The 14,671-nt window shown below is 44.8% G+C and overlaps 1 protein-coding gene across 2 annotated transcripts in view; it reads right to left on the reverse strand.

Annotated features, from left to right (window-relative positions):
* NCOA1 (nuclear receptor coactivator 1) overlaps window positions 1–14,671 on the reverse strand; it is a 71,528-nt gene that overhangs the window by 41,598 nt on the left and 15,259 nt on the right. For both annotated transcript variants that reach the window (XM_058834349.1, XM_058834350.1), the window contains exons 4-7: window positions 11,954–12,120; window positions 10,677–10,774; window positions 7,486–7,663; window positions 2,153–2,329 (exon numbers count right to left, since the gene is read on the reverse strand). In XM_058834349.1, the coding sequence (XP_058690332.1) occupies window positions 2,153–2,329; window positions 7,486–7,663; window positions 10,677–10,774; window positions 11,954–12,120 (620 nt within the window). The remainder of the gene's footprint in view (window positions 1–2,152; window positions 2,330–7,485; window positions 7,664–10,676; window positions 10,775–11,953; window positions 12,121–14,671) is intronic.

Consider the following 14,671-nt stretch of genomic DNA (forward strand, 5'->3'; position numbering starts at 1 on the left):
TGGGATAACGGGATTGGTGGGATTTGTCCCTTCCGGGCAGGATCTCCTGCGGGAATTGTGGGATTCATCCCAGGAACGCCGTGGGAAAAGCCGGATGGGGCAGGGAAAGGGGCTCGGAGTGGGAGAGGGATGATGGATCCGGCTCCGCCTGAATCCCAATTCCAGTCCCAATCTTAATCCCAGTCCCAATCCCAATCCCAATCCCATTCCCAATCCCAATCCCATTCCCAATCCCAATCCCAGTCCCAATCCCATTCCCAATCCCAATCCCAGTCCCAATCCCAGTCCCATTCCCAATCCTATTCCACATCCTAATCCCAGTCCTAATCCCAATCCCAACCCCAATCCCAGTCCCAGTCCCAATCCCAATCCCAGTCCCAATCCCAATCCCAGTCTGAATCCCAATCCCAGTCTCAGCCTCAACCTCATCCCAATCCCAACCTCCTCCATTCTCATCCCATTCTCCAAATTCAAATCCCAAATTCCCAACCGATCCCAATTCCCAAATCCAATCCAAATCATCCCATCCCAAATTCCCATCCCAATCCCAATTACAATCCTCAATCCCATTCCCAATCCCAACCTCATCCCAATCCCAAATCCCAATCCCAGTTCCAATCCCAATCCCAATCCCAGTCCCAATCCCAGTCCCAATCCCAATCCCAACCTCATCCATTCCCATCCCAATCCCAATTAGAATCCTCAATCCTATTCCAATCCCAACCTCATCCCAATCCCAATCCCAGTTCCAATCCCAATCCCAGTCCCAATCCCAACCTCATCCACTCCCATTCCCATTCCATTCCAATCCCAGATTCCCATCCCAATCCCAATCCAATCCCATCTCAATCCAAATCCCAATCCCAATCCCAATCCCAGTCCCAAATTCCCACCTTCCCCCTCCTCCTGGAGTCTCCGTGGCTGGCAGCCGGTGAAGCACCACATCCCATCCCACATTCCTACATTCGCATGGGATCATTCCCATGGGTTATTCCCAGGATCATTCCCACATTCCCATGGGTTATTCCCAGAATCATTCCCACAGGTTATTCCCGGGATCATTCCCACATTCCCATGGGATAATTCCCGTGGGTTATTCCCAGGATAATTCCCACATTCCAATGAGTTATTCCTGGGATCATTCCCACATACCCAGGATAATTCCCATGGGTTATTCCTGGGATCATTCCTACATTTTCCCGTGGGTTATTCCCACATTCCCATGGTTTATTCCCAGATTATCCCATGGTTTATTCCCATGGTTTATTCCTCCTGCAGTCTCCGTGGCTGGCAGCCGGTGAAGCACCGCATCCCATCCCACATTCCCAGGATCATTCCCAAAGTCCCATGGGATCATTCCCGGGATCATTCCCAGATTTTCCCGTGGTTTATTCCCAGATTTTCCCGTGGTTTATTCCCACATTCCTGTGGTTTATTCCCACCTTCCCCCTCCTCCTGGAGTCTCTGTGGCTGGCAGATGGTGAAGCGCCGCATCCCATCCCACATTCCCACATTCCCAAGGGATAATTCCCATGGGTTATTCCCATGGGACCATTCCCGTGGTTTATTCCCACATTCCCGTGGTTTATTCCCGGGATCATTCCCAGATTTTCCCGTGGTTTATTCCCACATTCCCATACAATAATTCCTGTGGGTTATTCCCAGGATCGTTCCCACATTTTCCCATGGGTTATTCCCACCTTCCCATGGGATAATTCCCGTGGTTTATTCCCACATCCCCATGGTTTATTCCCAGATTTTCCCATGATTTATTCCCAGATTCCCATGGTTTATTCCCACCTTCCCCCTCCTCCTGCAGCCTCCATGGCTGGCAGCCGGTGAAGCACCGCATCCCATATTCCCACATTCCCACATACCCATGGGATCATTCCCAGGATCATTCCCAGATTCCTGTGGGTTATTCCCAGGACCATTCCCAGATTTTCCCGTGGGTTATGCCCACATTCCCGTGGTTTATTCCCACATTCCCATAGGATAATTCCTGTGGGTCATTCCCAGGATCATTCCCAGATTTTCCCGTGGGTTATTCCCAAATTCCTGTGGTTTATTCCCACATTCCCGTGGTTTATTCCCGGGATCATTCCTACATTTTCCCGTGGTTTATTCCCAGATTCCCGTGGTTTATTCCCACCTTCCCCCTCCTCCTGCAGTCTCCGTGGCTGGCAGCCGGTGAAGCACTGCATGACCTCGTAGCGCGGTCGCATTTCGGCGCCGTCGGCTCCCGGCTCTTCCGGCGGCCGCAGCAACATCCGGCACTGGAAACTGCGGCTGCGGCGCGGAGACTCCTGCGGCCACGGAACGCCGTTCACTGGGAAGGAAAACGGGAATCAGCACGGAAATCCCGGGAATTCTCATCCCGAGGGGAGCGGGAATCCAGGGGGGGTTGGAGGGAGGGGTTGGGGAGTTTTGGAGATGGCCGAGATTCCCAAAGATTCCTGGGGTTTTGGGATAATCCAAGTGAAATCCCAAAGATTCCTGGGGTTTTGGGATAATCCAAGTGAAATCCCAAAGATTCCTGGGGTTTTGGGATAATCCAAGTGAAATCCCAAAAATTGTTGGGGTTTTGGGATAATCCAACTGGAATTCCCAGAGATTCCTGGGATTTTGGGATAATCTGCCTGGAATTCCCAAAGATTTAAGAGAAATCCAAGTGAATTCCCAAAGATTCCTGTGATTAAAGGATAATCTGCTTGGAATTCCCAAAGATTTCTGGGATTTAGGGATAATCCAACTGGAATTCCCAAAGATTGTTGGGGTTTTGAGATAATCTACCTGGAATTCCCAAAAATTTAAGGAAATCCAAGTGAATTCCCAGAGATTCCTGGAGTTTTGGGATAATCTGCCCAGAATTCCCAAAGATTTAAGGGAAATCCAAGTGAATTCCCAAAGTTTTCTGGGATTTAAGGATAATCTGCCCAGAATTGCCAAAGATTCCTGGGATTTAGGGATAATCCAACTGGAATTCCCAAAGATTTTTGGGGTTTTGGGATAATCCAACCGGAATTCCCAAAGATTTAAGACAAATTCAAGTGAATTCCCAAAGATTGCTCGGATTTAAGGGAAATCCAACCAGAATTCCCAAAGATCTCTGGGATTTTGGGATAATCTGCCCAGAATTCCCAAAGATTTAAGGGAAATCCAACTGGAATTCCCAAAGATTGGTGGAGTTTTGGGAAAATCCAAGTGAAATCCCAAAGATTCCTGGGATTTAAAAGAAATCCAACTCTCTTAACTCTTAAATCCAACCAAAATCTCAAAGATCTTTGGGATTTTGGGATAATCTGCCCAGAATTCCCAAAATTCCTGGGATTTAAAAGAAATCCAACCAGAATTCCCAAAGATCTGTGGGATCTTGGGATAATCTGCCCGGAATTCCCAAAGATTCCTGGGGTTTTGGGATAATCCAACTGGAATTCCCAAAAATTTAAGGGAAATCAAAATGAATTCCCGAAGATTTCTGGGATTTAAGAGAAATTCAACTAAAATCCCAAAGATTGCTCAGATTTAAGGGAAATCCAAATGAATTCCCAGAGATTCCTGGAGTTTTGGGATAATCTGCCCGGAATTCCCAAAGATTTAAGGGAAATCCAAGTGAATTCCCAAAGTTTTCTTGGATTTAAGGATAATCTGCCCAGAATTCCCAAAGATTTTTGGGGTTTTGGGATAATCCAACCGGAATTCCCAAAGATTTAAGAGAAATTCAAGTGAATTTCCAAAGATTGCTCGGATTTAAGGGAAATCCAACCAGAATTCCCAAAGATCTCTGGGATTTAGGGGTAATCCAAGTAAAATCCCAACAATCTTTGGGGTTTTGGGATAATCCAAGTGAAATCCCAAAAATCGCTGGGGTTTTGGGATAATCCAACTGAATTCCCAAAGATTTTTGGGGATTTCTGGGGTTTAAGGATAATCTGCCCAGAATTCCCAAAGATTTATGGGAAAACCAACCAAAATTCCTAAAGATTCCTGCAATTTAGGGACAATTCAACCAGAATTCCCAATAATTGTTGGGATTTTGGGATAATCTGCCCAGAATTCCCAAGGATTGTTGGGATTAAGGGAAATCCAAGTGAATTCCCAAAGATCTCTTGGATTTAAGAACAATCCAACCGGAATTCCCTGGAATTCCCAAAGAATCCTGGGATTTAAGAGAAATCCAAGTGAATTCCCGAAGATCGCTGGGGTTTAGGGATAATCCAACTGGGATCCCCAAAAATCTCTGGAATTCCTGGAGCAGAATCCACTCAGAATTCCCAAAAATCCAGGCAGAATTCCCAAAAATATTCAGGATTTTAGAAGCACAATCCAGGTGGAATTCCCAAAAATCTTTGGGATTTCAGGAGCAGAATCCACCCGGAATTCCCAGGGATTCTCTGTTTTCCCTGGATTTTCTCTGGATTTTCCCTGGATTTTGGGGCATTTTTCCCTTTCCCTCATCAAAATAATCCAAGGAAATGAATCCCAAATAAAAAAGAAGGGATTGGGAAGGAATTCCTGGGAATTTGTTCATGGAAAATCAGGGAAATTTTTAAAGAACTAGGAATTGATAAAATTAATAAATAAAAATTACAAAACTTAAATCAAAATGAAAATAAAATATGAAACTGAGATAAAATGAAGATTAAAATAAATTCTAAAATTAAAATTAAAAATAAAGTTAAAAATAAAATTAAACCAAATTTAAAATAGATTTTAAAATGTAATTTGAAATAAAATTTTAAAATAAAATTTAAAATAAAAAATTAGAATAAATCTTAAAATAAATATAGGAATAAAAAAAAGGATGGTTTGAAATAAAACCGAAATTAAGATTAAAAACAAAAGTAAAATAGAAATAAAACAAAAAATAACAGTAACAATAAAAATAAAATTACCAAAAAAAGAAATAAGATTTAAAACAAAAACAAAATCTTAAAAAATAAAATAAAATAAAAATATAAAATTTGAAATGGAAATAAAAATAAAATTCAAAATAAAAACCCATTCCCTCATTCCCAGCCTCATTCCCGGCTCCATTCCCGACCCCATTCCTGCATTCCTGGCCCCGTTCCCAGCTCCATTCCCGCATTCCCGGCCCCGTTGCCGGGTTTTCCTGCATTCCCAGCCCCATTCCTGCATTCCTGGCCCCGTTCCCAGCTCCATTCCCGCATTCCCGGCTCCATTGCCGGGTTTTCCCAGCCTCATTCCAAAACGGGGCATTTCCTGTCCCATTCTCTCATTCCCAGTTCCATTCCCAGCCCCATTCCTGGCTCCATTCCCTCATTCCCGATTCCATTCCCTCATTCCCAGTTCCATTCCCTCATTCCCGGCTCCATTCCCTCATTCCCGGCTCCATTCCTGCATTCCCAGCTCCATTCCCTCATTCCCGATTCCATTCCCTCATTCCCAGCTCCATTCCCTCATTCCCAATTCCATTCCCTCATTCCCGGCTCCATTCCCTCATTCCCAGCTCCATTCCCAGCTCCATTCCCGGCTCCATTTCTGCATTCCCAGCTCCATTCCCAGCTCCATTTCCAGCTCCATTCCCACATTCCCAGCTCCATTCCTGCATTCCCTCATTCCCATTCCCATTCCTACATTCCCAGCTCCCCATTTCTGCATTCCTGGCCCCATTCCCACATTTCCTGACTCCATTTCTGCATTCCCAACCTCATTTTTGGAGCCATTCCCGCCTCCATTCCCAGCTCCATTCCCACATTCCCAGCTCCATTCCCAGCTCCATTCCCAGCTCCATTCCCAGCCCCATTTCTGCATTCCCGGCTCCATTTCCAGCCCCATTCCTGGCTCCATTCCCTCATTCCCAGCTCCACTCCCGGCTCCATTCCCTCATTCCCAGCTCCATTCCCAGCCCCATTTCTGCATTCCTGGCTCCATTTCCAGCCCCATTCCCACATTCCCAGCTCCACTCCTGGCTCCATTCCCTCATTCCCAGCTCCATTCCCGGCTCCATTCCAGACTCCATTCCCAGCTCCATTCCCTCATTCCCGGCTCCATTCCCGGCTCCATTCCAGACTCCATTCCCAGCCTCATTCCCAGCTCCATTCCCAGCTCCATTCCCAGCTCCATTCCCTCATTCCCAACCCCATCCCCATCCCCATTCCCTCATTCCCATCCCCATTCCCTCACTCCCATCCCCATTCCCTCATTCCCATCCCCATTCCCTCATTCCCATCCCCATTCCCTCATTCCCATCCCCATTCCCACATTCCCATTCCCATTCCTGCGTTCCCAGCTCCCCATTCCTGCATTCCCGGCCCCATTCCTGGGTTTTTCCACATTCCTGGCTCCATTCCCACATTCCCAGCCCCATTCCCAACCTCATCCCCGCATTCCCAGCTCCATTCCCAGCTCCGTTCCTGGCTCCGTTCCCTCATTCCTGGTTCCCCATTTCTGCATTCCCAGCCTCATTCCCGGCCCCATTCCTGTCTCCATTCCCTCATTCCCATTCCCTCATTCCCAGCCCCATTCCCGGCTCCATTCCTGCATTCCTGGCTCCATTCCCACATTCCGGGTTCCATTCCTGGCTCCATTCCCTCATTCCCGGCTCCATTCCCAGCCTCATTCCCACATTCCCAGCTCCATTCCTGGCTCCATTCCCTCATTCCCAGCTCCATTCCTGTCTCCATTCCTGCATTCCCATTCCCATTCCCTCATTCCCATCCCCATTCCCCCATCCCCATTCCCCCATTCCCATTCCCATTCCTGCATTCCCAGCCCCATTCCCAGGTTTTTCTACATTCCCACATTCCCAGATTCCCATTCCCATTCCCATTCCCATTCCCGGCCCCATTCCTGGGTTTTCCCTCATCCCGGCATTCCCCCATTCCATTCCTGCATTCCTGGCTCCATTCCTGGGTTTTCCCGGCCCCATTCCCGGGTTTTCCTGCATTCCCACATTCCCATTCCCATTCCTGCATTCCCGGCTCCATTCCCAGGTTTTCCCTCATCCCGGCATTCCCCCATTTTCATTTCTGCATTCCCGGCTCCATTCCCGTGTTTTTCCAGCCCCATTCCCGGGTTTTCCCGGCCCCATTCCCAGGTTTTCCCAGCCCCATTCCTGCATTCCCGGCCCCATTCCCGGGTTTTCCCTCATCCCGGCATTCCCCCATTCCCAGCCCCATTCCCGGGTATTCCCGGCCCCATTCCCGGGTTTTCCCATTCCCATTCCCGGGTATTCCCGGCCCCATTCCCGGGTTTTCCCATTCCCATTCCCGGGTTTTCCCGGCCCCATTCCCGGGTTTTCCCGGTCCCATTCCCGGCTTTTCCCCCATCCCGGCATTCCCCCATTCCCATTCCCATTCCCAGGTTTTCCCGGCTCCATTCCCAGGTTTTCCCGGCCCCATTCCCGGGTTTTCCCGGCCGCATTCCCGGGTTTTCCCTCATCCCGGCATTCCCCCATTCCCATTCCCGGCTTTTCCCAGCCCCATTCCCGACTTTTCCCCCATCCCGGCATTCCCGCCGTACCCAGGGATTTGGGGAGAAGGTTCCGGACGAACTCTGCGTGGTCTCCCACGTGCAGGACGCTGTAAACGCTGGAGTTCATCAGCTCCTCCTGCGCATATCCCAAATATCCCGACACGTTCTCCGACACAAACACGATCCGGCCCTCCCGGTTCACCACGAAGAAAAAACCGTCCAGGGCCTGGGAAAAACGGGAAAGAATTCCAAGGTTTTATCAGGAAAAACAGGGAAAAATTCCAAAGTTTTAGCTCCAAAAATTCCAAGGTTTTAGCCTAAAAAATAGGAGAGAAATCCAAGGTTTTAGCCCAAAAAATTCCAAGGTTTTATCCCAAGAAATGGGAAAAAATTCCAAGGTTTTATCCCAAAGAATTCTTAAGTTTTATCCTAAAAAAGCAAAAAAAATTTCCAAGGTTTTATCCCCAAAAATTCCAAGCTTTCATCCCAAAAAATAGGAAAGAATTCCAAGGTTTTAGCCCCAAAAATTGGGAAAAAATTCCAAGGTTTTATCCAAAGAAATTCCAAGGTCTTATCCCAAAAAACAGGAAAAAATTCCAAGGTTTTATGGGGAAAAACAAGGAAAAATTCCAAGATTTTATGAAAAAAAAATGGGAAAAAATTCCAAGTTTTTATCCAAAAAAAATGGGAAGGAATTCCATGGTTTTATCCCCAAAAAATTCCAAGGTTTTATCCCAAAGAATGGGGAATTCCAAGGATTTATCCCAAATATCCCAACACGTTCTCCGACACAAACACGATCCGGCCCTCCCGGTTCACCACGAAGAAAAACCCGTCCAGGGCCTGGGAAAAACGGGAAAAAATTCCAAGGTTTTATCCCAAGAAACGGGAAAAATTCCGAGGTTTTAGCCTAAAAAATAGGAGAGAAATCCAAGGTTTTAGCCCAAAAAATTCCAAGGCTTTATGGGAAAAATAGGGAAGAATTCCAAGGCTTATCCCCAGAAATTCCAAGGTCTTAGCCCAAAAAATTCCAAGGTTTTATCCCAAAAAACAAGAAAAAATTCCAAGGCTTTATCCCCAAAAAGTCCCAGATTTCATCCCAAAAAATGGGAAAGAATTCCAGGGTTTTAATCCAAAAAATTCCAAGGTTTTATGGGGAAAACCAAGGAAGAATTCCAAGCTTTTATCCCCAAAAATTCCAAGGTTTCATCCCAAAAATGAGAAAGAATTCCAAGGTTTTAGCCCCAAAAAATGAGAAAAAAAATCCAATGTTTTGTCCCAAAGAACGGGAAAAAATTCCAAGGTTTTAGCCAAAAAAATTCCAAGGTTTTATGGGGAAAAACAGGGAAGAATTCCAAGGTTTTATCCCCAGAAATTCCAAGATTCTTTCCCAAAAAATTCCAAGGTTTTATCCCAAAGAATTCTTAAGTTTTATCCTAAAAAGCAAGCAAAAACTGCAAGGTTTTATCCCCAAAAATTCCAAGGTTTCATCCCAAAAAACAGGAAAGAATTCCAAGGTTTTAGCCCCAAAAATTGGGAAAAAATTCCAAGGTCTTAGCCCAAAAACTTCCAAGGTTTTATCCCAAAAAACAGGAAAAAATTCCAAGGTTTTATGGGGAAAAACAGGGAAAAATTCCAATGTTTTGTCCCAAAGAATGGGAAAAAATTCCAAGTTTTTATCCCCAAAAATTCCAAGGTTTTATGGGGAAAAATGGGAAAAAATTCCAAGGTCCTATCATGAAAAATCACAAAGTTTTACCCCAAAAATTCCAAGGTTTTATCCCAAAGAATTCCAAGGTTTTATCTCAAAGAACAGGAAAGAATTCCAAGGTTTTTGCCAAATAAACAGGAAAAAATTTCCAAGGATTGATCCCAAATAATGTGAAAAAATTCCGAGACTTTATCCAAAAAAATTCCAAGGTTTTACCAAAAAAACAAGAAAAAATTCCAAGGTTTATCTTGAAAATTCCAAAATTTTATCCCAAAAAACTCCAAGGTTTTATCCCCAAAAATTCCAAGATTTTATTCCAAAAAAATGGAAAGAAAATTCCAAGGATTTATCCCAAAAAACAGGAAAAAATTCCAAGGTTTTATCCCAAAAAATTGGGAAAAAATTCCAAGGTTTTATCTCCAAAAATTCCAAGGTTTTATGGGGAAAAGCCGGAAAAAATTCCAAGGTTTTATCCCAAAAACCAGGAAACAATTCCAAGGTTTTATACCCCAAAATTCCAAGGTTTTATCCCAAAGAATGAGAAAAAAATCCAAGGTTTTAACCCAAAAACCAGGAAAGAATTCCAAGGTTTTATCTCCAAAAATTGGGAAAAAATTCCAAGGTCTTAGCCCAAAAACTTCCAAGGTTTTGTCCCAAAAAACGGGAAAAAATTCCAAGGTTTTATGGGGAAAACCAGGTAAAAATCCCAAGGTTTTATCCCAAAAAACGGGAAAAAATTCCAAGATGTTATCCCAAAAAATGGGAAAGAATTCCAAACTTTTATCCCAAAAAATGGGAAAGAATTCCAAGGTTTTATCCCAAAAAATTCCAAGATTTTATTCCAAAATACTGGAAGAAAAATTCCAAGGATTTCTCCCAAAAAATGGGAAAGAATTCCAAGCTTTTATCCCAAAGAATGAGACAAAAATCCAAGGTTTTAACCCAAAAAAAGGGAAAGAATTCCAAGGTTTTATCTCCAAAAATTCCAAGGTTTTATGGGGAAAAGCCGGAAAAAATTCCAAGGTTTTATCCCAAAAATCAGGAAACAATTCCAAGGTTTTATCCCCAAAAATTCCAAGATTTTATTCCAAAATACTGGAAAAAAAATTCCAAGGATTTATCCCAAAAAATGGGAAAGAATTCCACGCTTTTATCCCAAAAAATGGGAAAAAAAAATCCAAGCTTTTATTCCAAAGAATGAGAAAAAAATCCAAGTTTTTAACCCAAAAACCAGGAAAAAATTCCAAGGTTTTATCCCAAAAAATTGGGAAAAAATTCCAAGGAAAAAGCGGGAAAAGCAGGAAAAGCGGGAATTTCCCCTTTCCACGCCGGAACCGTCGAAAACCCCGGGACGGAATCGCCAAATCCGGACTCGAATCCGGGGAAAAACCCGGAAAGCTCAAAAAAAAAAACCCTGGAATTTGTCTCATTCCCGCTTTTCTCGTGCCGGAATTCCCGGATTTTCTCTCATTCCCGCTTTTCCCGTGCCGGAATTCCCGGATTTTCTCTCATTCCCGGATTTTCCCACCTCGAGCAGGAGCGGCCCCAGGGATTCCTTCTCGATGACGCCGCCCTGGCTGCTGGAGGAGACGTCGGATTTCTGCACGTCGTCATCCGTGGATTTCTCTGGAAAAACACCGGAAAAACGGGAATTGTCAACTTGGGAATGCGGGGGAAAAATGGGATGGGCTTTTGGAGGGAAATTCCCGTTTTTTTCCCAGTTCTTTCCATTTTTTTCCCTTTTTTTCCCGTTTTTTTCCCTTTTTTTTCCCTGTTTTTTTCCCCTTTTTTTTCCTTTTTTTTTTGGTTTTTTCCCTGTTTTTTTCTAGTTTTTCCCAATTTTCCCTTTTTTTCCCATTTTTTCCCCGTTTTTTCCCATTTTTTCCCCATTTTTTTCCTTTTTTTTCCCATTGTTTTTTCCCGTTTTTTCCCCATTTTTTCCCCCATTTTTTCCCTGTTTTTTTCCCCATTTTTTCCCATTTTTTCCCGTTTTTTTCCCCATTTTTCCCCTGTTTTTCCCCTTTTTTTTCCCCACTTTTTTCCCATTTTTTCCCATTTTTTCCCCATTTTTTCCTGTTTTCTACCATTGTTTTTTCCCCTTTTTTCCCCAGTTTTTCCCATTTTTTCCCATTTTTTTACCCTATTTTTCCTCATTTTTTCCTTTTTTTTCCTGCTTTTTCTCCCATTTTTTCCCCATTTTTCCCCATTTTTTCCCGTTTTTTCCCATTTTTTTCCCATTTTCTTCCCCATTTTTCCCCCGTTTTTTCCCATTTTTTTCCCCGTTTTTTTCCCCATTTTTTTCCTGTTTTTTCTCCCATTTTTTTTCCCATTTTTCCCCATTTTTTCCCTGTTTTTCCCCATTATTTTCCCATTTTTTCCCCCATTTTTCCCCATTTTTTCCTTTTTTTTTTCCTGTTTTTTCTCCTATTTTATTCAAGTTTTTCCCCATTTTTTCCTATTTTTTCCCATTTTTCCCCGTTTTTTCCCATTTTTTTCCCATTTTTCCCCCATTTTTCCCCTTTTTTTCCCTGCATTTTTTCCCCCATTTTTTCCTTTTTTTTTCCTGTTTTTTCTCCCATTTTTTTCAAGTTTTTCCCCATTTTTTTCCTGTTTTTCCCCCATTTTTCCCCATTTTTCCCCATTTTTTTCCCGTTGTTTTCCCCCCATTTTTTCCCATTTTTCCCCATTTTTTTCCCGTTGTTTTTCCCCCATTTTTCCCCATTTCCCCCATTTTTCCCCGTTGTTTTTTCCCATTGTTTTTCCCCCATTTTCCCCATTTTTCCCACGTTTTCCCGTTGTTCCCACCCTGTTCCAGCCGTTTCATCTGCTGGATCTGATCCACGGTTTTTTTCAGGATCTGGCACTGGTCGGGTTTGACGCTGAGCGAGTCGATGTCGCCGAGGTTCGCCGACAGCAGCTCCGCCAGCTCCGCCAGGTACCGCTGCTCCTGCTCGCGCCGCCGCTTCTCAGCGCTGCCAAAAACAACAACATTCCCACTTTTCCACGACTTTTCCCACTTTTCCAGGACTTTCTCCTGTTTTGTTTCCAATTTTTCCCGCTTTTTTCCCGCTTTTTTCCCCATTTTTCTCTGTTTTTCCCCCGCTATTTCCCCACCAGGTCCCGCTGCTCCTCCTCCCACTGACACTTCTCAGCACTGTCAAAAACACCAACATTCCCACTTTTCCAGGACTTCTCCCAGTTTCCCAGGACTTTTCCCAGTTTTCCAGAATTTTTCCCCATTTTTCCCGCTTTTTTTCCCCATTTTTTCCCCGTTTTTCTCTGTTTTTTGCCGCTATTTTCCCACCAGGTCCCGCTGCTCCTGCTCCAACCACCGCTTCTCCACGCTGCCAAAAACAACAACATTCCCACTTTTCCAGGACTTTTCCCAGTTTTCCAGGATTTTTCCTGGTTTTTCCAGGATTTTTCCCGGTTTTTCCCGCTTTTTTTCCCATTTTTTCCCCGTTTTTCTCTGTTTTTTGCCGTTCTTTTCCCACCAGGTCCCACTCCTGCTCCTGCTCCCGCCGACGCTTCTCCACGCTGCCAAAAACAACAACATTCCCACTTTTCCACGACTTTTCCCAGTTTTCCAGGATTTTTCCCGCTTTTTCCATCATTTTTCCCAGTTTTCCCGCTTTTTTCCCCATTTTTTCCCCGTTTTTCTCTGTTTTTTGCCGCCATTTCCCCACCAGGTCCCGCTGCTCCTGCTCCCACCACCGCTTCTCTGCGCTGCCAGAAACACCGGGATTCCCAATTTCCCGGGATTTTTCCCAGTTTTCCCAGGACTTTTCCCAATTTTCTCAGATTTTTCCTGGTTTTTTCCCACTTTTTCCCACTTTTTTCCCCGTTTTTCTCTGATTTTCGCCGCTATTTCCCCACCAGCTCCCGCTGCTCCTGCTCCCGCCGACGCTTCTCCGCGCTGCCAAAAACACCAACATTCCCACTTTTCCAGGATTTTTCCCCAGTTTTCTGGGATTTCTCCCACTTTTCCAGGACTTTTCCCAATTTCCCAGGATTTTTCCTGGTTTTTCTCACTTTTTCCTGCTTTTTCTCCATTTTTTCCCATTTTTGTCCCAATTTTTGCCACTACTTCCCCCCCAGGTCCCACTGCTCCCACTCCCACCGCCGCTTCTCCGCGCTGCCAAAAACACCTGAATTCCCAATTTCCCGGGATTTTTCCCAGTTTTCCCAGGACTTTTCCCAATTTTCTGGGATTTTTCCTGGTTTTTTCCCGTTTTCCTGCTTTTTTTCCCATTTTTTTCCCATTTTTGTCTCAATTTTTGCCACTATTTCCCTGCCAGGTCCCGCTGCTCCTGCTCCCGCCGACGCTTCTCTGCGCTGCCAAAAACAACAACATTCCCACTTTTCTGGGATTTTTCCCAGTTTTCTGGGACTTTTCCCAATTTTCTGGGATTTTTCCTGGTTTTTCCCAACTTTTCCCACTTTTTTCCCCATTTTTTCCCATTTTTCCCTGGTTTTTTTGCCGCTATTTCCCCCCCCAGTCCCGCTGCTCCTGCTCCCGCTGCCGCTTCTCCACGCTGCCAAAAACACCAACATTCCCACTTTTCCAGGACTTTTCCCAGTTTTTCCCACTTTTCCAGGACTTTTCCCAATTTTCCTGGATTTTTCCTGGTTTTTCTCACTTTTTCCTGCTTTTTCTCCATTTTTTCCCATTTTTGTCCCAATTTTTGCCGCTATTTCCCCCCCCAGTCCCGCTGCTCCTGCACACGCCAACGCTTCTCCGCGCTGCCAAAAACACCGGAATTCCCAATTTCCCAGGATTTTTCCCAGTTTTCCAGGACTTTTCCCAGTTTTCCATTATTTTTCCCAATTTTTCCCGCTTTTTTCCCCATTTTTTTCCCATTTTTCTCTGTTTTTCCCCCGCTATTTCCCCCCCCGGTCCCGCTGTTCCTGCTCCCGCCGCCCCTTCTCTGTGCTGACAAAAACACCAACATTCCCACTTTTCCAGGACTTTTCCCAATTTCCCAGGATTTTTCCTGGTTTTTCTCACTTTTTCCTGCTTTTTCCCCATTTTTTCCCATTTTTGTCCCAATTTTTGCCGCTACTTCCCCCCCCAGTCCCGCTGCTCCTGCACACGCCAACGCTTCTCCGCGCTGCCAAAAACACCTGAATTCCCAATTTCCCGGGGTTTTTCCCAGTTTTCCCAGGACTTTTCCCAATTTTCTGGGATTTTTCCTGGTTTTTTCCCGTTTTCCTGCTTTTTTTCCCATTTTTTTCCCATTTTTGTCTCAATTTTTGCCACTATTTCCCTGCCAGGTAGCGCAGCTCCTGCTCCCGCCGACGCTTCTCTGCGCTGCCAAAAACAACAACATTCCCACTTTTCTGGGATTTTTCCCAGTTTTCTGGGACTTTTCCCAATTTTCTGGGATTTTTCCTGGTTTTTCCCAACTTTTCCCACTTTTTTCCCCATTTTTTCCCATTTTTCCCTGGTTTTTTTGCCGCTATTTCCCCCCCCAGTCCCGCTGCTCCTGCTCCCGCTGCCGCTTCTCCACGCTGCCAAAAACA

This window comes from Poecile atricapillus, chromosome 3, assembly GCF_030490865.1.
Source record: "Poecile atricapillus isolate bPoeAtr1 chromosome 3, bPoeAtr1.hap1, whole genome shotgun sequence".
NCBI lineage: Eukaryota > Metazoa > Chordata > Aves > Passeriformes > Paridae > Poecile > Poecile atricapillus.